Source organism: Callorhinchus milii, unplaced genomic scaffold (genome assembly GCF_018977255.1).
Source record: "Callorhinchus milii isolate IMCB2004 unplaced genomic scaffold, IMCB_Cmil_1.0 Scaffold5, whole genome shotgun sequence".
Lineage (NCBI taxonomy): Eukaryota > Metazoa > Chordata > Chondrichthyes > Chimaeriformes > Callorhinchidae > Callorhinchus > Callorhinchus milii.
In genome coordinates this window covers 15,109,132-15,135,553 of record NW_024704746.1, presented here as the reverse complement: position 1 = coordinate 15,135,553, position 26,422 = coordinate 15,109,132, and the positions used below count along the sequence as shown (strand labels likewise).

The window sequence follows — 26,422 nt, the reverse complement described above, 5'->3', positions numbered from 1 at the left end:
TTATTGTCCTCCAGCACCGAAATACATCAAGAAATTACATTGAAACCTTTACTTCTGTCACTGCTCAATGCACCAAAGCAATAATATTTCAGATTAGCTTTGTTGATATTGCAACTCAGATAGGAAATAAATTTGTGAAGGGAAGACACTAAGATACATCTACCCTTTCAGGTATCTTTCAGTTTTTACTTTTTGGTCATACAGTAGTTTTGAAAATATAACCAAATTGACTGCAAAATACAAATGAACAAAGTGTCAATTTCCTTTGTCTCGAAGCATTGCTTTCAATGTCTCAGTATAATAGAGAACATTTTCTGCAGCAGCCCACTGGAGCAGGATGATTGATTATTCCATTTAACTATTTCATTGCAAACTTTTTAGACATTTTAGTGAAAAGTAGGTCTACTACTACTGATATCAATCTTGTGGCTGTAATCCTGCCAGTAACTATTCGAAACTTCCTATGATTCTGAACTACAATTACTGCCAGAATTGGTTACCATATTTTCTCCCAATGATTTTGCCACTGTGCAGTATAAAATCCAGTCCTATTGCAGCATCAAATTACGGTGAAAAAGAGAGTTTAATGGCTTTAATAAACAAAAATGCGACCATTATATTCTGCTTCAACAATGGTTGGTGAGTAATAGGTGGTGTAATTTCGATGTGCATTTTAAACCAGCACATTCTACTTTTTTGGCACCTTCCAGGCTCCATCTAACAATTTCACAGGCATCAATCAAGTCGTCATGTGTCGGATATATCCAGAAGGTTATAGTTACATTAATGAAGAGAGCAAATGGACACATCCATTTCTCTAAAAGATGAATGACGATAAGAATGAACACAATCAAGTTGTGCAAGTTTGCTGGTTTCCCAAAGGTTCTTGATGTTATAAAGTATGCACAGAAGCAAAGTCACCTTTCTTGATGATTGCTATTTATCATCATCGGAAAAGGAATAAATATGCATGTATAGAGAGTGTATGAGTGGAATGAGTTTTCATAGCTGCCTGGCAGGAGGCTGCAGGCTGAAAATGTATCTAATGACTTTTATTCTATATCTACACAGCACTCCAGAAAAAAATAACCAGGCACATTGAACTATTAAATAAACAAAAAATTGAATTGAAATACAATCATGAGTGAACTGGTATGTGACCATACCAATCACCCAGGGATCTGTAATAGTTTTCTGCTGTTCTTATACAACAATGATGCAAGTAGGAATGTGATGAACCAGTTGGAAAACCCCAGCATCAGGATACAACAAACAAATTGGATTTATTCCTTATCAGACTCCCCAGTGCATATGAAGTTTTATCTCAGCTTGTCTGCTCATTCCAGAGCCTCGAAGCTGAACTCTTTGGTGTCAGGTTTCATAAGAGTCCAGATTATGCAAGAAGGAGACTTATAGAAAAATTGCTTTATTTTTTTTTAAACGGACCAATTCATGCTTTGCACCATTTTTAGGTCTACAGAGGTTATGTTTGAAGACATGAAGTATAAGACTTTGTTCTAAATGATTTCTGGTAACAAACTGCAAATGTACAGCAATGAAGGAATCGGAAGCAAATGGGTTTCTTGTCTTGTAATAATAATCCTTGCATTTGATATAGCGCTTTTCATGTCTTCTCGACGTCTCGAAGAGCTTCACAGAATAGACTGTAAAGTGAATTGACCGTATATATGTGGGCGAAATGCGGTAGCCAATTGCGCACAGCAGTGTCCCACAAACAGTCATGGATTACAAATTACCAATGTATTATTGTTTTGATTTTTGGAGGGATTATTGTTTGGCGTGTGGAGTAAGGAAACTTGCCCAAGGTTTTGCTCTGCCTGGAATTGAACTCAGTTGAGCGGGAAGCTGAAGGCATGGTCAAAGAGAAAGGTCTTGAGGGAGGACGTCCCAAGGCGCTGTACAGTTGGGTCAGGACCCGAGCAGGGGGGAAATGGTCAGGGTGAGGGGAGGGAAGGGAGGGAGTGAGGAGGGGGTAGAGAGTAGAGAGAGGAGCTGAAGGCTCGGTCAAAGAGAAAGGTCTTGAGACTGGCCTTGAAGGAGGAAAGGGAGGAAGCAAGATGAAGGCACTGGGGGATGGAGTTCCAGAGCCTCGGGGCTGAGAGGCTGAAGGCCCGGCCACCGATGGTAGGGCGGTAGGGGCGGGGGATGTGGAGCAGACCGGAGCCAGAGGAACGGAGGGTACGGGCAGATAGGTAGGGGGATAGTAGGTCGGAGAGGTAGGAGGGAGCAAGGCCGTGAAGAACCTTGTAGGTGAGGATGAGGATCTTGAATTCGAAACATAACTACAGCTGCCTTATGTGAAACACCTTGTGCCAAAATCTCTAATGGTTTCAATGTCATGACTTGCCATGTTTCTGTAAATAAATTGCCACAAGCTTTCCTGGTCACTAAGATTAAGGTGATACTTTGCTGGTTGGTAAATCTATTGACCTTGGCAGCATGAGCTTAAAATAGAGCTACCCACGCCATGGTCGATAAATTTACCACCCTGTAGAGAATCGCCTCATACATCTGATTTTGTTTAACAGCAGAAGCACCATGCATAACTGCAAGTATTTCAATCATTAATTATAATGAATTTCCTATTATAAGAGCGCGTTGATAAGATTCGCTCTGCTTTGCGTAAAGAACAGAATAACCTCTTTGTTGTTAATGAGAGTTACTGAGATAGAAGGAAAGAGCCAATGGAGGAGGCAACCTTTATTGCATATCAACCCTCCCAGATTTAGATTCTTGGCTCAATCATTACTTTAGATTGAATAAACAGACTGTAAATACTTACATCAAAATGCCAATCATAGTCATCCAGCAATGAAAGAGACTGCAATTATTTCTACACATTAAAGTGCCACATCTAGAAAATTTGCATTTTTATTTCATAATACAACATTTCAATACTAATGATTTGAATGACTCCAAATGCATCATTAGCATCATAAGCTGCAATGTTTCTTTCTCTTTGAAGAAGTAACTATAAAAATTGAAATGATCACATCCATCAGTATAATTAATGGCATTTTCTCCCACCGTGTTTGTGATTAAGGTACCCTCTAGGCTGTTCCTGTCAATGTATTTCCCAGATAAATGTTAGGAAAGATGGAGTCTTGTTCTCATTGAGTTTATTTCACATTCATATCACAGCATGAAGACTAATACAAATCCATATGTAATCGTTCTCTACATCTGAAGAGACCTGATTTAGGTCTCTGATGAAATAATGCAGTCTAAATCTGCCAAACAAGTCGCCTGCTTGTGTTCCTGCTTAGCACACAAGGTCTATTCTGCTTTGTATGCTGAATATATTGTTGATGGCTGCGTACTATTCTCCTCCTTTTGGTATGTTTTGCATATTTGGCCTGGTGTACTTAAAAATAACTCTACTAGAGATTTACATGTATGATTTACATGTGTAATGTAATCTGATTTGTAGGTAAAACTCGCATCCATTATTTAAAAGAACTTTTGTGATTAATAATTGAATAATAAAAATAAATAAAAGTTGGTTTTAAAAAGGGCAAATTTGTGAGTTACTCAATGAAGTAGTTGCTCGTTCGCTAAATCGCACTGCAAGCAGACTAGAATAACAACGTATCCTGCATATCTTGGATTTCTTATTTAGATTCTTAGTTTTGTCAGTACCTTAAGAATGAACTTGCATTTTGTAGCAATTTATTATATTGAAATTTGTCACAAAGTGAATGACTGTCAGGTAATCGCTGACAATTTTGCAGGCAAGCCCAGCAGTCTTTTGGACCTCTAAAGTTGCCCAAACAGCCATGAAGTGAACGACCAATTCATCTGGATGATGCTGGCCATGAAATCAGGAGATATTCCTATCTTTTTTCAGTTAGTGACATGGGATCTTAACAGTAATCTGAGTACAGACAGACAGTATCCCAGTTTAGTAGGCATGCAATAAAAGATTTCTGGACAACATTGACAGTTACTAGTTGGGTAAAATTTGCCATTGGCAGTGAATATGACCACAGAACTTTATATGACTTATTTAAAATTCTGCTAGGCATCAGACAGACTGTTACATCAGTATTCAGATGAAATACTGTAGAGGCAACAATTGCCTGTGCCACAGAGGAAACATGTGCACCCAGGGCCAGATTAAGAGATCGGTGGAGCCCTAAAACAGATCACATTTGGGGGCCCTTTGGACTATGTAAGCAAAGCACACAGCAATACCTTTTCAAAATACTTTCTTGCGGGACTTCATAGTTGCAAACATTCAACTACATGATCAAAGCTTAGTGTAGCTATTAAATTGTGCTCAATAGACATGATTGCAAGTGCATTCAATCTGAATCTGAGTGAGAGTGAGTTTTGGATGAGATTAATCTTTTGAGAATGAGCATTCACCTTCACAGACTGTTACTGGTAGTGTGAAGAACATACAGAGAGCAACTGTCACATTTGGAAATGTTGATTCCAGCAAGTGATTTTGTTTCATATACGCAATCATTTCTCACACTTGGTGAGTTTTCTCACCCTTATTTTTATGATACAAAATCCAGAAAGTGCACGAATTCATTAACATTGTCTGCATCAAAATCTTTTGTCAGCGCCACTAAGACAAGCTCCATTGCTGACTGACATGGCTTCTGCTCTCCAAGATGCTTCTTTCTTCAACTGACCTCCAAGAGATGTGACTCGTCCCTCCTGCTCCATCCCTCTTGTCTCTCAGCAGGTTGGACGAGCCATGGAGCTACTGACAGCAAGAGGCCCAGAGCCACATAGCAGACAACGGTGGGACGAGAGACACAGCCGGGAGATAAAAATGTCAATCATAGATGGAGACCTTCAGACCTGGGGGCCTCAAAACTGGTTTACCTGGTTTATTGGTTAATCCAGTCCTGCGTCATCTTAGACTATTTGATTTCAGGTCCCGACATGGGGCTCGAACCCACAACCTTCTGACTTGGAGGTGAGAGCACTACTACTGAGCCAGGCTAATATGGCCTAGATTAATAATAATAATCCTTGTATTTGATACGTTCTTATCAAGTCATCGAAACGTGTCAAAGTGCTTCCCAGGATATACTGTAAAGTATATACTGTAAAGACTGCGTAATTTTGTGGACAAAACATGATTACAATTATCTATAATATATAATAATAAATTTAATATATAATAAATATATTTTAATACAATAAAACTCGCATACGTCTTATCTTTATAAGTCGTATAATCGCCAAGTGGTGCAGACACCTGAGTCCCATTCAGTTTCCTATCAAAGCTGCTTAGATTTTTTTGCACTCGTCATATTGATCATCTCCTAACTTGTAACCTTTTGTCCATTACTCCCTCACTTACTGGCTGCATGGAATCTCAGGAAATGAAATACTGACCCGTTGATGCATCCACCCTTACCGGCCAGCTGTACTGAATCGCGATAAATGCAGTCTTGATCCGTCGACCCATGTGTCGAAGAACTTTGTTTCCCGCGATTCAATGTGATTCCAGAGCTTGCTGGTAAGTGCGCATGGGGCGACGGATTGAACAGTAGGAAACGTAGCCTTGACCCATCACCGTACGCACACTTACTGGCTGCAATGACAAACTACCTCATGTGCACTCACCAACTGCATTGAATCACACGTACGAATGTAAATTATTGATTAAATCGGATATTATATGACTTATACAGCTTGCAAGTAACTCGGACTTTGTGTAAATCATATTAAATGTTATCATTCAGACTAATGCAATTTATGTGGGTTTTGCTGTACTTGCTGGCTGGTCACCCAGGGCAAGTTTACTGAGCTGAGATACAATTAGGATCTTCATTCTGCCAACCATGTAGGAGAATCTTTTATATGGTTGAAGTGGCACTTTAGGTGTTTTGATTGATAATGTTGTACCATGGTGTAGTCCTCAGTAGGTTTGTCAAGTCTTCGTGCCGTGCATTGGATACATCTTCATTACCTACCATGGGATTGTAATCGACTCTCCGGAGGAGAGATTAGAAGATTATTGTTTACAGACAGCTGGGCTCCATGTTGTTTCTGTGCACATCTGTCACTAAATAGGTCCAAGATCTTCAGAACAAATATAATTAAATAGCATTTTAATTAAGAGGAGTTGCAAATTGACTTTTATAAAACATAATTAACCTCAATACCTTTGCCATTGATTGCAACCAGTTAAATGAATATTAAAAAGTACCCCTAAAGAGTTAATTACCTCAGATTCACTCTTACTTTTTCTTTGAAGATAGGCATCTCCCAGCTCTTTGTTGGACCTTGTAGGTACAAAGCACTACCATGTTACCTCCAAAGCAGTTAACACAACTGTAATAACAGTGCAGTACTTTGAAGTGTTTCAACACGATAAGGCAATATAAAAATATTGCCTTCATTCTCTCTGCAGTCTCCCTTTCAGATGAACCCCACAAGGCGATAGCATTAGGTTTTGTTTTTAAGAGTTGATATTCTAAAAAGAGTCCTCAAGTTATGAACCATCTAATCACTGGAATCTCTTCACTTAATTTTGATTACTTAACTCATAACTGGTGTTTGCCTTTTCCCCCATTGCTTGAACAAGGCACCTGCCCAAAACTTTTTGCTCTGATGCTTGTAAAGGTAGGCTCAGAGATACATAAGGGTAGCTTGGGCCACTCACCAAGTGGGGAGTAGGAATGAGCAGCTTCGATTTTGTATCCTTGCTGACAACATGCGGGGAAACCTTGGGCAAGTTTCCTTACTCCACATGCCTATTAATAATCCCTCCAAAAAAAATAATAATAAATTGGTCATTTTCAATCCACGACTGATTGTGGGACACTGCTGTGTGCAATTGGCTGCCGCGTTTCGCCCACAAATATACGGTCAATTCACTTTACAGTCTATTCTGTGAAGCGCTTTGAGACATCGAAAAGACGTGAAAAAGCGCTATATCAAATGCAAGGATTATTATTATTATATTATTATTATAACATTATGGAGACGAGAAATCACAATGTCGGGAATCAGAAAGTGACCCCTCATCCAACTGCACCGTCTTACCATGCAACCCACTTATGAGCTCTGCTTTACAACTCATTTATACCATATTTGCCCACATATTTATACCATATTCGCCCACAAATATACGGTCAATTCACTTTACAGTCTATTCTGTGAAGCGCTTTGGGACGTCCTCCCGACGTGAAAAGCGCTATATCAAATGCAAGGATTATTATTATTATTATTATTATTATTTGTGATATCTAGCCTCCAACATCGATATATATGTAAGAACACTGTTAGTGTGGCTATGTACAGCTACAGTATTGTAGTGCACACAGTATAATAACAGTAAAAAAATTATCAAGCGTTGGACTTTACTACAGCTCCTTCAACAACAACAATGCATTCTGCTGTGTGTGCTTCCAAGTGTTGAGTATTCAACACTGATAAAATATTGCTCTCCACGATTTAGTATTCTGAACTGATTTTTCATTATTTGTTTAGAAGTGATATAGTCTCTGAGTTTTAATATCGTCTGAGCCTGGTGCAATGCTTTCCATTATTTCATGTAGATTAAATGGAGCTCTGAACCCCTAAGCACTTTGTATTCAATAGCGAAATTGCACTGTTGTTGACTGAAAAGCGCTTTTTCAAAATCACACAAGAAAGCACAAGTGGTAAAACTGAAACAATATAAAATTGAAACAATATATTCCTCGGTTTTCCTATAATTTAATTTGGTCATGCACTATCACCAGTACGTATCTTATGTGTCTCAAAATAGCAAATTTGTGCTCCCAACGAGCATGAGAAAACTGCTTCCCGAATGAATAAATAAGCTTTTGATGCAAATTTTATGTTCAAGGAACTGAAGCGAACAAGCTCTGAGAGAACAACCTTCCAAAGCAATTACTAGCATTCTTCTATAGTTATCCAGCACAAGCCATCAGAATACCACACATGTGTTTCTTAGCTTCTGCATGAAGGAAAAACTATTTCAACTTCACTTTTAAATTCTAAAATTCAACAACTGTCTTAAATATTTAAAAATTCCAAATTCCAGGCAGATAGGCAAAGGTGATGACATTATTCAAGGAGTGAAAGTGCACATTTTATCTTCTCGTGGCTATTTCTCCTGTATCCCCAAATACTCACAATGGGTCAGATTATCTCCATTGCCTCCACTTTTTCACAAGTACAAGGATTAGCTCACTGGACGTTTAACAAGCTCCTCGTGTCCAGGTAAAAAAGATCAATGATGTTGGCTAACGGCTTTCTGCTCCATTTGATACATTTTGCAAAATTTCATTAGTTATTTCAAAGTGCACAGGGACAAATTCACAAAAGATACCAAATGGGGCAGGGTTGCAGTAAGCTCACATTGATGAATTTGCTAGCTGGAGCACATTAACCTCTGTACTTTCTTTAGTCAGCAAGCTATGATGATCAATTTATGGAATTCTCCACAGCAGCCACGAAATGCAATGCATATTTAGAGGCAAGCTTGGTGTGACAAGAGACTGAGCCACCTTCCCTCTTCCCCAAAGTTGTGTCCAAGAATTAATAAAACTGATAAAACTTATCTTAACTATGACTGAGGTTGTATTTGAGATACTATTATTATGAGTTATAAGTATCATCTTTTAACCCTTGACCATTAACAAACCAATTGGACAAGCGAAAAAAGGAGAACTTAGTATTAATATTACAGTGACTTGGCATTAAATATTCACTGAAAAATGTGAAATATTAAGTGCTTTCACTATTTTCACTGTTCATATATGTGAGAAATCTATATCTAGTTTTAAGGAGCATGTCATGTTTTTTAAAATCGATCACTGGTTTTAGTTAGAGGTAGAACAGTCAACTGACTTGGAGAGAAAAAGAAAGCAGACACTGGGGGCTAATGGTAGAGTGTTTGTCACATAGGTTACAGTATGACATAGATCATAAGACAGCCGTAAACAGGGACAATGAAGGTTCTTGGAGAAAGACAATCAATGCCTTCATGCAACCCTTCAGTTTAGGTCTGCTCAGAGGCATTTTTTCACTGCCCTTCAATCATGTCATAGTGCCCTTAAAATGAGCTTTGGAAGTCATAAAAGTGATGATTTTACAACCTTCACAATAATAATCCAAGCAGACGATTACGATAATAAACTTTAAAAAACAGTGTAATGACTTTAGGCAAATGCAGCAGCCATTTTGTACAAAGAGCTATGAACTGAAATTACCAATTTACCCAATGACCCAAGCAAAGTGAGTGTAAAGCTTGAGGGTCTCTTTCCTATGGCTTTGCTGCTTGAATGTCTGCATCACTGTGATGTTGATAGAAAAAAATCAAATTGCAAATGCTAAGAGGTCACGGTTACACAATTGGAAATGTTGACCATTTTAAAATGTTCTTTGAAGCTCCATCCTTTTATTTCTCTTCTCCACATGTGCCTCCATTAGAGCTCTGCAAACAATTAACTTAATTCCATGTAGCTATTTTAAAGCTTTAATTGGACATTGTTCCATAGATTAACAAGCTCCTTTACACACATTCCTATTCCCTATTCTGAATTAATTTATGCTAGGCCAGGGCTTTATATTCTTTGCTATTAATCTTGAATTGCTTGTTCTTCCATGAAAACAGGCGCTGAACTGACTCATGAAGCGAATGGTCTCATCCAAATAATAGGAAAGCTAATTTGTCAAATCGTATAGTGCAATTGCTGATGGATGCAGTAGAGAGGTTGTCATGTTATTCAAGGTTCATTCAGTGAGCGCATCACTAATGATGCAATGCAACCTGACTGGCAGGGCAGCCCTATATGATAATAGTGAATGCCGTCCCTAGCACAGAAGGGATGTTGAGTTTGACATGTTCATACAACAGAACAAATAAAGCCGTCAGATTTAATACTCGCTTGTCGGTTAAATCTTTCCATGGCACCCCACTAAACCGTATCATCACTAATCACGTACTTGAACCAGATCCAGAGACAAAAGAAAAATATAACTTATCTAAAGGTTGAAATGTTGGTTAGCGATGCACTGTGGTGAATGGGAATTACAGCTGAAAGGCACCCTCTTCACCTCTATCTAAGAACAGGACAAATCTCTAGGCCTTTTAAATGCTCCTACGTACACTCTCCAAATCTTACAACTAAAACACCACCAATTGGAAGAACAATTGAAAAGATTAGGATTTTGTTGATTTTCTTCCCCTTCCCGTTATCTATGAAAAGAAATATCGAATTTATTTCAGTGTGAAAGTATTGTTCACTGTACTGTCAAACTTCCTGATGGGAAACTTGTGTATTTTATATGTGGTCACCTGCAAAACACACATCTGCTATGCTTTACGTCATCTCTGCAGCTGAAAAGTGTGCAACTGGCTACATTGAATGGTGGGAAATGTACTTTCGACCCATTGCTGCATGCGCACTTATTGGCAAGCCATGGATTCGCAATGAATCAACAACAACAACAAATTACATTTTTATAGCGCCTTTCACGTCAGGAGAATGTCCCAAGGCGCTGGACAGTCAGGGACCTGCACCCGAGCTGGTGGTTGGATCAGGAGAGGTGGAGGGTGGGGAGGGTAGGAGGGTGATTGATGGCAAAGTCGAAGAGGAGAGTCTTGAGATGGGTCTTGAAGGAGACAAGGGAGGGGGCGAGGTTCAGGGACTGTGGGATCGCGGAAAATTAAGTCGTTCTGTGCATACCAAGTTTTCTGCGATTCAATGCAGCCGGCCAGTAAGTGCACATGCACTTAGGACGTCATTTCCCGCTATTCAATCCAGCAGGTAAGTGCTGGAGTAATGGAAGGTAGGGGAATGGCATTACTAGTTAGAGGATGATTGATAATAATAATCCTTGCATTTGATGTAGCGCCTTATACGTCTTCAAGACGTCTCAAAGCGCTTCATAGAATATACTGTAAACTGAATTGACAGTATAATTTGTGGGCGAAACGCAGCAGCCAATTGCACACAGCAGTGTCCCACAAACAGTCGTGTCCAATTTATTATAATTTTTTTAAAGGAATTATTACCCCTGGAAAAGTGATCCGTCAATCGACTAACAACCGGGTTCCTACTTACTGCTAGGTAAACAGAAGCATGTGGAGTAAGGAAACTTGTCCAACATTTTTCCCTGCCAGGAATCAAACCCAGGTCTCTCGCTCACAGGACTCCACAAGACTAGTGCAAAGAAATCTAAGCGCTTTTGACAGGAAACTGAATGGGACTCAACTGCATGTACAACTTCAGCAATTATATGGTTTATAAAGATAAGACTTTTGCAAGTTTTAGTGTATTATTGTTGTGGGAACTGGTAATAGTCTCCTTATTGAGGCAGGGAGGGGGGAGACTGGGAGCATGATCTTGACATTTTTATTTCCCTACTGACTCTATAGATTAGAAGATGCAACTCTCAAAATGATATAAGTTTTCAAAGAGAAAGGATCTGACCTCAAGGAAAGTGTTTCCAGTAACAATGTGATCCTTGCTTACTGATACAGCTTGCGACGGTTGAAAACATTAATTACATTTCCTGAAGCCAGGCAAAATGTCTATCACAATGTGACATACTGTACTTTGAATAAGAAGTTGTAACTGTAATATTTCATGGCTTTTTTCTGCTTTGCCTGATATAATTGCATTATAATTTTTAACTCCCCACCCCTCCCACCCAACCCCGCCACAATACATATTGTAGCGCAATGGGCAGCAACATTCCAAGCAAATTATTGTGATTATGTTTTATGCAGAATTCAAACTTCACGGGTCTTCAAAATCTCATTTTCCTGAAACAACCAATTGCAAACATAATTGTTTCCTGAGGCAGGCCCCACTGCTGACTGAGCCAAGGGTCAGGAAACTGCCACAAGTTAGTGAAGAATGGAAATTTTTTTTCATATAATGAATGAGCAAATACATGGATCACTTCCAAAGACTGCAACAGCTTGGCATTGTAATTTGAAATCAGCTTCAACCAAATCCTTGAAAGAGCAAGATTATTATTCTCTGTACATTTAACCTGGATTTCTTTCAAAGCAGAGATTGATCTGTGGTGTGAACCCACAACCTAATTTTGAATTATGCATTTTGCTTAACAATTATAATCTGAAGTCACTAACCTTTGTTAACAGTTATTTGGTTGCATTTAAATTTTGGGCAAGAGAGATCTTGATAAAAATTATTTGCACATCCCTTTCTATCAACCTTTACCTAAACAAACAAACATGGCTTATGATAATTAGTTATTAAGAATGTATGAACAAAAGGCCTTTCACCATCTCCTTACTCCATTTGTAACTTAAATTTATAAACAAAAATCTACTCAGCTCCTTCCTATTTTGGCATAAATTCCAACCCAAATTCCGGAAAAGGCAGATTAATTGGGCATTTATTCATTCCCTCATTGCAGTTGGTGGGACTTTATATTTCCCATTGCAATGCATGCTAAATGTTAACTCGTACAGCACCCAATGCTACTGAATGGTTTGAAAATGCAGTGGAAATATTTCTGAAAAGAAAATTATGTCTAACTGTGCAGTCCAGGAACCGGACAAAGAATGCTGCTCAGGATTGCTCACATGGCAAATTCCTGGTGGGAATACAGCTGGCACAGAGCAGAAACTGTCCTCTTCACCACAGGGAACAAGATAAAATTAGAAGTTCTCGTGCATCCTTTTGCAAAAAAGTAAAGAGCAAGAGAAGACAATAACTTTTAATCCAGTTCCTTTAAAATGCCAGATTCTCTTATTTTCAAATTGTATATAATTCTCTACAACAAGCAAGTTACAGAATACAAAGGCAATAATAATAAAGATAGACTGGACGTGAGGAAAAGTGGGTACAGTATTGTGCAAAAAACGCTCTGGCTATGACTCTAACCTTTCCTCTCAGCTAATAAAATGTCAAGATCAATCAGCCCACATATCATTGCTTAACACAATTTCTCTGTACTCCAGCAAAGCTATACTGCACTTCATAGACTGAACGCCCACTTTGACCATAGTCAAGTATCCCCCAACTTTGGAGCGAATGGAAAGTCAGAGATTTCCTGCCTTAGTTGGCATCCAGCATCAATTACATGTCTTCTTGTTTTAATAAGATACAGAAATTGCTATTCTTTGTGTTCCACTAGGTGAAAAATTGCAACTTGTATTGCAACAGAGTCACATTGTGTGCTGCTGAGCCTGATTTTATGTCACTAAACTATTCGTGTGTTCATTTTTTGACAAGAATAAATTGCTCCCCTTTATTGTCTGAATTAGCTTCAGCTTCAGAGTATGAAAGAAATGACATCCCAGAGAGCCTGGAATTCGATGGATCTGCAGCAGTATAAGGATGGTAACTATAAAATAGCTATATTTTATTATCTTCATCCACTTTTTCATCAATGCCTATATTTCATCTAAGTAAATCCTCATTCCCTTAAGCAACTTTAAAAAGACACAGCATTCAATGTTCTTACCCCACAAGTGTTGGTTGTGAAACTAAATATTCCCAACCACATGGAACTGTTAATGTTTCTCCTCATACAATTTGCCTGAGGTGAGAATAAGAGATCATCATTCTTAACTGAATCAATGAGCATTAATGCGCAGACCACTCATTTACACATGCCAGAATGTATCACAGTTCCAGTCCCATTAACAGAGACATATCTATTTTGTAAAAATATCATAATAGATTTATGAGACACCCTTTCTTGGAAAAACAATGTGATATTCACTATGATATAATTCACTACTAGTACCATTAACAATATATTACAATACATTCAATGACTTATGATCTTCCTAAGCATATCTGTCCACTTACTGATATATTGGAGATTTGTAGTCTGTTGTACAGTACAAACTCCCAAGATTTAATGGGTGTTTTCTTTACACTCAATCAAGAAATATCTAAATTCAGAACTGAAAATGGTAGCTCACAACTGCTTTGAAATAAACTCTAACAGCATAAGAAAAGATGAAATCCATCATTAAAATCTATAACATTCAAGCTGACTGGCTCCAATTATAGGTGACATTTCTGTGGTGCAAATCTGATTTAGAACATCCAAGTCCAATTCCATATTTGGTCATCTATAGGTACTTTTATCTCTACAATTTCAATCTCATATATTCAGTTAACTGCTCTTTGATAGGACGTGATTGAAATATCATAAACTATTTTGAATGTAGTCTATCCAGTCTGAAATCTGGTCCATCTACTAAATTCTTCCATTCCTCCAAAACACATAACTTTGATCTACAACCTCACTGTTTCTTGAGGGTGTACTGGTGGGGCAGGGGGACGGGTTTGGAACAACATAGTGGTGAAAGACTGGGCACCTTTACAACAGGCTTGTAAGCAAAATATTTCTTTGGGTGTCCTTTCATATCTCCTTGTGGCTAGGTAGTAGATAGCAGATCAGAAAAGAGACTAGGAGAAAAATGAAGAGCAACAATGCAAGGATAACTCTCCCTCCAACAAGAACATAAAAAACACCTTTCGACCACCCTTATTATGTACCTACTAAGTCTGCTGTTATGTTTTGTTTTTCATCATAACAAGAGTAAGGAATTAAGAGTCATTTTGATATTTTCATTGACTCAAGATGCAAGGAATGTTCCTCTTTTCAGTCTTATGTCATTACATTAATATGTACAGGAAATTAAACTTCATGACTATATATTGCTTTTTTTTCACAACTCTTTTAAGGACCGTAAACCAATAAGACTGTAACGCTGTTCTATATTTGTCCCCTTGGTTAGTGCCTTCGATTTAAATTTAGCTGATAGATTGCACACATTGGCATCTGCCTATCATAAATATTCATCCTCTTCACATTATAAATGAAAAGAATTCTTCCAAAATGATCAGCAGAATTTCAATACGTTTCTGCAGCAAAACTCAAAGGCTTTTTGCCTCCTAGTGCCACAGGTTCTGAGATTTTACAGGGAGCCAGGAGCCACTGGCTATTATTATAATGATGGATCATTTTATATGCTGAAAGTAGAATTTGCATATCGATGAAAATCTACTTTAGTCATTGTTTACGCCATACACATTTAGGTGCCGAGAAATTGCAGCTCTGAAGTCAACATTTTAGCATATTCATGAGAAGACTGTTCTTTTAGGTTATGAAAGAACAAAAATTGAGTTCCAGTCACTTTCACAATCATATTGATTTTGACCTCACTGCTTCATGCTCTGTCGATTTTGTTAGTTAGATAAATAAACCCAGATCATAGAATCATAAAATTTTGCAGCACAGAAGGAGGCCATTTGGCCCATCGTGCCTGTCTCGACTATTTGAAAGAGCTACCAACTAGTCCCACTCCCCCATGTCTTGCCCCATAGTCCTGCAAAACAGAAACTGAGTTACTAATGTAAAATAAGTTCTGTTATTACAGCACATTGTTCTTCAGGGATGTTACAATGTGCTCTGTATTGGTAAAACTGATTAGTTTAGCTGTTGAGCTATTGATTGATTCAAAACATTAGTACATAACAAAATCTGATTAGGTGGATTTGCTGTGTATAGCTGGGGTGAGTGTCATTACAGCACATGTGAGTTCACTCTTCCTGAAAGATTCATTTTTTTTCTTTTGTGTGATAAGTGTTATCTGCAGCTGCACATTTTGCAAAGGTATAATTTAGTGCTACCATTTGATTACCAGAGCCAGACCGTTCATAACAAAACACACCATGTAATGTCTAATCAACAATATGCTACATTTACGCTTCAGAGGTTTCACAGAGTTCATTGATATTGTTACTTACAAGACAAACCCAACTTGCCATCCTGCCAGGATAAATTGAAAAATCCTGAAAAAGTAGCTATTCAAGTTGAAGGCAGAGTTTATGTTGGAGGCTTTTACAATTTTAAATCCCTGTTGAGGGCTTAAGGAACTGACCTTAGCAAAAATAATACGGCAGCCTGAGGTACTTTAACATAAAATGTCATATATTAAGGTCACACAAAATATCTAAATCAATTTGAATAATGATCAAAAACATCTTATGAATGCAAATAGTACTATAGGGCATACTGTAGAAATTTGCTTAAATTATTATCAAATCAATGAAAGAACATGTTAAAAGGATAGGTAAGCTTATAACATAGTACAATGAATGAACGACTAAAGGCCATTCAACCCTTCCACCAATATTTATCTTCCTTCGACATATCAAGGTCTCTACCTACCTTCACCTCCTGATGGAAGTTTCTGTAAGAATTAATGAATCAGAGGGTTTGAAACGCTGACTCTACAGTATTTACCTGTTGTGTTGTTACACTAATGTAGCCTGGAAGAAATTGGGACTGCTGAATCCTTAAGTCGCTGAAAATTCTTCGGTTGTTTAAACCTTCAGCCTGGCCAAAATAAAGCTGAAGGAACAGTGGAGGTGCTTCAAGGGTATAGTGAAACACTGCTGCAAATAGTGAAGCCACCACTATCAGGCTTAGTAGAAGAATCGACTTTTTCTGTAAAAGAAGATATGAAAACACACGTATTACTTTTCAGAAACGATTACTTTCAACAGTGTGAAATGTCTTCTACATCTCAGTTGTGGGTATGTGTTGCCCACTTAAAAAAAAAGGTGTAGAAAAAACACTGGTGACTGTCTGATATCATTTATTAATATCTTTTACACAGGTACTGCTTATAGTTACACTTCATTGCTACTTCTAACCCTTTTATGTAGGTTTCAAATAATAATAACTGGTTCTCAGCACACATGTTACAAGGTAACTAACATAATGTATTTATAACTTTAATTATACAGACGATTTATGGTTAAAGAAGTATTGCTGTTGCTCTAGTTTCAAAATGGGTATCTCTGTTACCAAGTAGGGTGGCAATCAAAAACAGCCTGATGCAGTTTTGGGGAGTCTGTAGAATTGTTATCCTATGATTTGACAGCAGAAGGAGGTCAAATCTGCTGAAAATCTGTCTCCACCCAGACTCCCAGCCCACACATGATTTGGGGCTCTGAGGCAATGGCAATTCATAATCGGGGTCACAAGTAATATGTTGTTCAAGTGAAATATTGCTTTTAACTGCGTAATAGGAAAAGGGTTAACTGAGACCGTGAATTTGTTCCTTGAAGATGAACAATACTGATTAAAGGACAACTCCAGATCTTACATTTTCCATCCTATTTTGAAGAATTTATCTCCATGGCTTGTATTTGATCCTGCCATTCTAAAAGCAAAGACTCTAAAAGGCAGCTATGGAAGTTGAAGGCAATAATCCTTGTTGGAAGGCTTTAGAAATTTTAAACCCCGTCTCCTTTCAGGCCTTAAATCCTTTTACCACTCAGGGATTAAGGCATTGAATTCAGCAAAAGCAAATGACAAACAGCCATTTTGACATTAAATGTAACACATTACCATCAAACACCCATAAACATCAAAACATATTGGCCTAGCATGAGTTAATGTGAATTTATGATGAAATTGTGTTTTGCTACAGTCCTAAAAAGTAGTTTACTTATAAAGGGACAACATAAAGTATGGTCAGTATACTTGATGCTAATAGGGGAATAGGACAGAGAAAATGGGCTTGGGAAAAAGTCAGCTGCATACTGTAGTTTGATCTAAAAAAAAACCTTCTTGAGAAAGTAAGTCTGTCTTGCACCAGTATGAACACCAGTGTTCTCCATGTAGCCACTTATAACAGGAAATTCCATTGTAAATTCATAATGAAAAGATCACTGCCATTCATATTAGTGATGGATAGACCACATTGGCCCTTTGTCCCCCCCATCATGTTGAAAGGTTCTTCATTCCTTATGAAGGATTTAAAAACAATGAAAATCTCTTGTAAAACGAAATGCTGGATCTTCTGTATTGACTACTCTCACTGTTTTAGTGTCATCAGCCAATTTGACAAGCTTGGAAACACTATTGATAACCAGGTCACAGATGCAGATTAGAGAAACTACAAATGAAAACAAGCAAGCAATTCCTACAGGATGCAACTTGCTCCTTCCTTCTCTTCAGGCATTACTTTTCTGATGAGTTCTTTCTACTTTTTAACCCAAGTTTTAATATAATGCCAAGTTCTATTCCGGCTACTGTGATTTTCATCAAAAGCATTCTGGTGAGTATACTTTATTAGCCTATTAACAGCACATCCGATTGAATCAAGCTCAGGAAAGCATTGAACTATAATTGAAGCCTTTTCCTGGTTTAAAGAACACAATATCTACAAGAAAACTTGATTTTCTTATACCGTTCCTCAATGGAATATGTAACTGATATATTTTATTTGAGTTACAGCTCTTAAAAGGTTATGGCACATTTATTTGTCCCACTTTTCTTAAAACCAAGTAAACTGAATAATGCTTTTACAATTGTTTCTGGTCATTTTATGTAAATAATTCTTCGCTATAAATAGAATAGCATAGTTTTGTTTTACATCAGAATCCTACTGTTGCTTGTAGTACATCAACAGTATCCAGTTCTGGTAAGGACTGGTAGCAGGAAAACAAAGAGGTGAACAGATTCAAATCAGTGGTAAAGGTGTCAAGAAAATTGAGGTGGCAGCAGCACTTCCAAGTAAAAAGCAAACTTGCAGCAGTACAAGATCAGATCAATCATGTTGTCTATTAACAGGGATTTAATACTGACCCCCACCCCCCCAAAAAAAAATGTTGATATTATCTGCACAATAAACATATTTATGTGTTCAACCATATAAAACTAATTATAAGTGCAAACCACATCAAGGTAAATTTCAACACCAACACAGCAATATTTCAACTCTTGTAATAGAATGTGGCTTTAATAATTCAAATGCAGTAATAGAATATTCAATAAATAATTAAAATTGATCTAAAAGCTATATTGTTTCAAAAATCCAATCAAAAAGCCATGAATTGTTACAGTCTGTGAAATGCAGCCACCATTTCTCCTCTCATATCTATTATCTTAATTATTTAAAGAAATAAAAGCTTTTTCCATTTTGACTTTTTTCCATTAAGAGGGGAGTGCATTCTACCCCAATTAAATGCTAACAAGTAAAAATATTGGCACACACATCATGTCTTACACGACTTATTAACACATTTTATGCTTTTTAAATTGCTGGTTTTGTCTTTAAAAGTCTCCCGCAAACCTACCCCTTTGACTATTCCTGCAGTCATCTCCCTCTTCCCTGTTCGGTGTCCAGACATCATTGCCTATTCGTATTCATCAGTGGAATGAAATTTGCTGATGTTTATGATAAGTACGACAAATTTCTACCAATTAATATAACTGCAAGGGCAAGGCATATATTGGGGTTCCATTGTAAGGAAGTTGACACAACTGGCCATTACGGCCAATAATATATTGCAGTATATTACAATTCCCCTTTAACTCCATCCGTGGAGTTCAATAATGACTAGTGATGTTGCATGGACTTGCAATCTGTATTATCTGAATCAATTTTAATCAATAGCATTAGCTTTCAATGTCAATACGTCAGTTGTAGCACCATTTATTATCCTAATATTTTATTTCTGACACTTAATCATTGATACATTAATACATTATTATTGTATTCTCTTAATGTAAATAATTAAAGTGAAGCTGCATTACTGCTAAACTGAAGATCCCGTTAAATGCCAATAACATCTGTAATGTTCTTACAATCTTAGGGGATTTGTTAATAATTCAACAGACGGTGGTAAGAGTATAGTGTTTATTCCACTAATATCAAATATATATATATATATAAAACAAATGGTAAAGTTCAACAACCTGTATTCAAACCATATGACCATATAACACAATAGGCCGCACCATACAACAACACAGATATTGAGAAAAAACAGCAGACACTCAGGAATTGCTCAGTACTCCAGACAAAACAATAAGATTGAGAACGCACCTCAACATACAGAGAAATTCTGTAATACAAAACTTAATAGGGAAGGCGCCTGGTCAACCCTCAGACACAACCAATCCTATAAAAACAATACTTAATCACAGGACTATCACACAGAATCACAGAGAGTGCCTCATGTAAACTCAACAGAAACAATCAGCTCTTAGCCCAGCACTTCAGTTGAGCTGCTTAACCTGACTTCTGCATTTCAAATGGACCAACCACTACTACTGTTATTACTTCTCTGCCTAGTAAACAGAACCTAAAACATATTACCCACTATTCCTCCTCTTTCACTTTTAATGGTCACTTTCTTACTGGAGGTAAATTCCCTCACCCCTGTACATATACATAGATACAGTGGAATCAATATCGATTCCACTGGGAAGTGCACTGACCCGCTACACACTTCCAACTATTCCAAAGTTACAGCTTTTATGTGTTTCTAACTCCATCTCCCCTTGTCACAGAGATAGGAGTCCTGTAGCTCAGTGGTTAGAGCACTTGCTTTGCAAGCGAGAGACCTGAGTTCAATTCCAGGCAGGGCGAAACCTTGGGCAAGTTTCCTTACTCCACACACCTAATAATAATCCCTCCAAAACCAAAAACAATAATAAATTGGTCATTTTCAATCTACGACTGTTTGTGGGACATTGCTGTGCGCAATTGGCTGCCGTGTTCGCCCACAAATATACAGTCAATTCACTTTACAGTGTGTTCTGTGAAGCGCTTTGGGACGTCCTCCTGACGTGAAAAGCGCTATATCAAATGCAAGGATTATTATTATTATTATTATTATAGCACCCTCCCTTCACAGACTGCTTTGCGGAGAGAGAGATATGGACAACTTCCGGGAAGCCTTCCACAGCCTGCTTGTTTCTCAGCCTTGAGTTAGGCTGCAGCCTTTTCTTTCTGTGGTCCATTGTTCTTACATCTCTGCTCAAGGACCCGATTGCTCCTTATCTCAGAGCAGTGAACATCTTCCCAGGAAAATATGAAATGTACTCAGAACCTAACCTCAACCTATCCAGCAAAGCTACTTTTAACTACTTAAAACCTGCTGGAGAAATTCGCTTGCTCTTTGAAATATACCAATGTATCCCGAGATGATAGTCACTATATTTCAGCAGATTCAATTGATATCCTTCTCAGAAATGAGTTTGAAATACAATTTATTTTCTGAGTTAGCAGTGTTTTTGGAAAGGTCAGTTTCTCTTACCTAAACATGTTATAAGTGCCTCACAAGTTTTCTGAACTTTCAATGACAGGATGACAATTTCAAATGTTGTAGCACAATGTTTAATTCAAAATGTACCATTGTTAAAAGAATACCAAGGCCAGCCAAGACACTGTTCTATCTTAAGCTTGGTTAAAATCTGCCAAAAAAGTTACTAAAATATTTTAAAAAGGTCTCAGCAGCTGATTAGAGGAAGTAATTTTGAAAATTTTCTTCCAATTGCCAAGAAATATTTTAAAGGCAGTATGTGTTGATCTGCACTCAGGATGTGGTGGACAGAAAGATAGGGATAATATATAAGCATCTTACATGATGGATAAAAGCAGTGTTTAAAGAGACTCCATCTTCATCTGATGAAAGAAAAAATATTCTGCAGCTGAGAACAGTCAGTCAATATGGACAAGTGAAAATGTGCGCAGGGCGTAAATAGTTTTGAATTGTATTCTCCATAGCAGTGACAGTGTTTCCCTTCAGAACTTCCCTGTAACTCACTGTTATCACCACAAACACTGTATTCGATTAGCTACAGTATCTTTGTTTTTAAATAAGTGTCCCAGTGAAGCAAAGTGTTAACAAGTCTCTAAGCTGTTACTCTTGTTTAAATCTGACAGGACACGCTGGGTTCTATCAAAGGTGCAAAATGTGTCAGGTTGATTTCCAATGGAGTCCACGTACTTTCATAAATTTACTCCTTCGGGGATTTTGTGAGCTGAAGGAAATGTCACTGCATTCTTTCAACACTTCACAACATCAATTACGTTTTGAGTAATCATTTCATTTTCTTTTGGAAGTTGTACCTTTCCTGCAAGTCGAAACTGAATGGTACTTCAGGGATGTTTTACCCTCTTTCATCAAACACACCTATCCCCAATGTGGAAGCGATCATTTTAACCAGTGATTAAAAATCTGAGGAATACTCCAGGAAGTATCGTGTGAGATGAACTACAATGGACCATTTTAAGATTAAGGTTGTTATACCTTATTCCTCTCGTGAACCTAAGGACCCATTCAATTATTCCACAGTTATTATTGTTTGAATTCAAGTCTCTGGAGGTGAAGGCAGGATGTTGACTTGGATCACTGCACTGGCTATTCAACCTCATTAGTTTAAAATCTCAGTGCATCCAGAGACAAATATATTGAATGCCTAGCCATGGATAAAACTAAAAGCTCAATACCAACGACTGAAAACCAATGGTTCTGAACAGGAGTAAGTGTATTACTATCAAAATTCACTGAGCGTGTAAGTATTACACTTGTAGTGTTATTAGTGCACAAGTTTAATCAATCTCTGTTGAAGAAGCTAACAAAAGGTTTATATTGATTTATTATAAGTACCAAATATAATATTAACAAATGAAATCTGTTCAGAGCAGAGCTTCTGTTTAACGTCAGTTTTTTTTAATTACAATCAGTTTTCTTTCATCTCAAAATCAAAAACATTAAAGGTAGTCACATATGTGTTTTTTTACATAATCAACCACCATAACATAAAAATTATAACATTCACAGTAAAATCTGGTGAAGCCCGTTGAGATGTATAAACAATGTAATAAGGGCCTATATTAAATACAATTAGTTTCACTGTACCAAAAGCCTTCTGAATAATTGTAACTGCAATTGAATTTTTGAAACTTTTTATTATAAGTTATTCTCTGGATGTAGTTATATTATCTCATATAAAGCTTGTAATAATGAATCACATGGCTTGCAGTTTTTACTACCTGTGATATGAACTCCGCTGGACTCCAGTTCAACAGAATCAGTTAATTAAAGTTAGAGGAATTCTACTGAGTTCAGTGCTAGATCATGATCACTTCCAGGAAGCTTCCTGCTACTCATCCAAGTGGGGCTTTGGCTCACAGAGTTAATAGATGAGTGGGAACAATCTCTGCTCACTGTGTGCTCCTCCAAGTCTTGCTGATAAGCCAGGCTGGTCTGTCCTGCCATCAGCAATGCATTAGAGAACAGCAGATCCGCTGGCTATCCACCTCGACATGACTATCACAATAGCCGATGGAAACAGAACAGAGAAAGGTTAGCCTCTCCAACCTCTTGTGACTGGTCACCTTGATCCAAGTCAACATGCAAATTGATACTTTAATATATTGTTCATTTAAAATGATGTTCCCCTTCAAAGTACGTGGAGTCCTGTAGCTCAGTGGTTAAAGCACTCGCCTTGCAAGCGAAACACCTGGGTTCAATTCCAGGCAGGGCGAAACCTTGGGCAAGTTTCCTTACTCCACATACCTAATAATAATCCTTCCCTCCAAAACAAAAACACAATAATAAATTGGTCATTTTCAATCCCACGACTGTTTGTGGGACACTGCTGCGCGCAATTGGCTGCTGCATTTCGCCCACAAATATACGGTCAATTCACTTTACAGTATATTCTGTGAAGCGTTTTGAGACATCTAGAAGATGTGAAAAGCGCTATATCAAATGCAAGGATTATTATTATTACTTTATATGATCTATGTATGGAAAATATTTTTACTTAATCTACTTGGTTTGATCCCCATGCTCAGTTATTCGATCTTGAATCAGTTTGAAAACAGAGATCGAAGTACAATCTACTTAATCTATGATATGAATTATGAAGAATATTATTGATACCATCCCCCCTCAAGTTACATAGATTTAGGGTTACCGTTTTATAAATCCTTAACTAAAGTCAAAGCTAAAGTCCTTGCTGTGCATTTTCAATTCCTAACATTTCTCAGTTGCAACAAAAATAGTATGAGATGCAATTTTTATTCCATCAACAGGATTTTTTCTGCATCAAAGGAAGGGGCTTCAGTTTTTGATCCATATGGTTTTCCTTCACGGAGGGTATGACAGAGGTGAAATGAACACCAACAGTGGAAAATTGTCATTTTGTGAGTTCAACCTGATCAATGTGAATCAATCACCCTAAAATTCCTTCTAATCCAACTGCCAATAATTTCTCTGGAACCCTTCATCAGTTAAGGAGTTGTCACACTTTGTAAATCAAGCATTCAATGGGTTTGGCTTCAGTAGTGCTGTAACTGTGGATGTTGAACAACATAGGTTGCCAGTGCTCGGTAATGCTTGAAAGGCTCTAGAAATAACTTCTCTGATTCCTTCTCTAAAAACAAATTTAAGTTGCAATTCCACAACAATTGCACCAGCAAGAGAAGTAATGGATCAAGACAGGAAAGATATCAAAACAATAAGAATATGCACAGGCCAGGCAAGGGGGAAACGTTGCAGAAAAATTAGAAGAAATTCATATTCAAATTTGAATTTCTTGGTCTAAGTTCAAAGCGAAAAAAATAAAAGCTTGAAGACCGAGTGGTGATGGAGATGCCTAGGAGATCTAAGGATGAGAATTTGGTAAGCTAGAGGTCTTCAGATAATTCTCAAGCAGATTGCAATAAAGAAAAGCTTAACTATTTACCAAGCTGCATCTAGTTTTCATTGTCAAATCATGTAAAATACTAGTGCCCTTGGAGAATTTTGTACCAGCTACAAGCAACCCGAATGCGAGATGAAATTAATAGCAACCAAAGTGATGTGCTTACATTGTATTAATATGCAAATTGTAATGGATTCAAGTTCATTTTTAAAATGCAATGATTTAAAACGACTCAGTCTGACAGATTTTGATATGACATAAAATTATTCTAACTAGGATTTATTTCAAAAGCCTTAGTGATACAGATAAGCAGAAATTCCAGCATGGTGATTATTTTAGGGAGAAACTAAAGTGCATCACCTATCTAAAATTTCACCTGCACATTTTAAAATCTCTAAATTTGGGAGTTTCTCGATTATAAAACATTTATTTTAATGGGATTTGCAATTACCTTACTGTTCCGCCACTATAATACCTCATTTTGGGGGAGAAATTCCACAATGTCTAGAGTTAGGCTTTTTTCTTAGCATTGCAAAGCATTCAAATGTTGAGGTAATTCTTAAATGTAGTCTTTGGATTTCTGTAGCTCAGTGGTTCGAGCACTCGCCTCGCTAGCAAGAGACCTGGATTTGATTCCCAGCAGGGCGAAACGTTGGGCAAGTTTCCTTACTTCTCTGTCGCATTTCTCAATCCACAACTGTTTGTGGGACACTGCCGTGCACAATTGGTTGCCGCGTTTTGCCTACAAAAATAGAGTCACTACACTTTACAGTATGTTCTGTGAGGTGCTTTGAGAGGTCTTGAAGGCGTGATAAAGCACTATATCAAATCCAAGGATTATTGTTATTACTTTTGAACTTTTTTATATAAAGAACCTAGAGAATATCAGCTTCAAAATTAAGACATATTAAGATTGCCCCAAATTTGCAAAATTTGACAGTAAAAACGATCTAAGCATTTTAAAGTCGAGATATTTCTGCCCCCTTTAAGTTGAAAACTAAATAAGGATGTTTACAAATTTGCTGGCAGTCTCATCCTAGACTCCCCCGTACAAAATCCATTTGAATGCAGCACATTCAGAGAGGAATTTCTATTCTTAAAAGTGGTGAAGGAGTTCATAAGCTGTCTTCCACATAAAGATGGCATACATGATGCTGAGCATTCAGTTTCAAGGGAACTCTAGGGGAAACAGCTAAATGATGGAAAAACACATTTGAAAAGTAAGAATTATGCAGAAAACATGAAAGCTGTCTATTGAATAAAATAGTATGAGTCTCATTTATTTCTTATACGAATATAAAACATGTATATATACATGAGGGAGTAAGGATAATGTTATATGGCTATCCATTGAGAGACTACACTGATATCATAAATGATGATAGCTGGATCCGAGATTGAGTTACAGTTTAATTCACTGCCAAAGAATTACCTTTTTGATACAGCATTTACTGATCATTATTTGCATATCTGTGATAATCATTAAACAAAGATACAGCAATTAATTCACCATCATTAATCCGTCAGCGCACATCAAATATGTGGAGGGGAGAATTCAAGATTGACAAGATACCTGCTGTAACCAAGAGGAAAGGAATCAAAACAGATTGAAACCATGTACCGGATACCTTGTAAACATAATACAACAGCAGTAATTCACACTGCATCCCATTCGTGGCAATTTGACAACTAGATGACCTTTTATTGTCTATATGACACATACAAAGACTAAGAACACAAGAAAGCACGGTATCAGAAAAGCTATTTCATTCCATAAAATTCCCACCTTACACAAGCTTTATTCAATACAATACAACTTACAACAATAACAACATATTACACTTGTATTAGCACCTTTGATGGTCGGTGGATGTCCCAAAGCACTTGTCACTGCTTGTTGGGCACCCGAGGTGAGGGTCTGGGTGGGAGCCAATGTGGGTGGGGAAGAAAAAGATGA

General features: G+C 37.5%; 1 protein-coding gene across 1 annotated transcript in view; it reads right to left on the bottom strand.

The window, feature by feature from the left end:
- The window catches only part of st6galnac3 (ST6 (alpha-N-acetyl-neuraminyl-2,3-beta-galactosyl-1,3)-N-acetylgalactosaminide alpha-2,6-sialyltransferase 3), a 51,304-nt gene extending 33,641 nt beyond the window's left edge, over nucleotides 1-17,663 (bottom strand). The window contains exons 1-2 of the mRNA XM_007887267.2: nucleotides 17,583-17,663; nucleotides 16,252-16,455 (exon numbers count right to left, since the gene is read on the bottom strand). Of these exons, the coding sequence (XP_007885458.2) occupies nucleotides 16,252-16,455; nucleotides 17,583-17,663 (285 nt within the window). The remainder of the gene's footprint in view (nucleotides 1-16,251; nucleotides 16,456-17,582) is intronic.
- Between the last annotated feature and the right edge of the window lie 8,759 nt (nucleotides 17,664-26,422).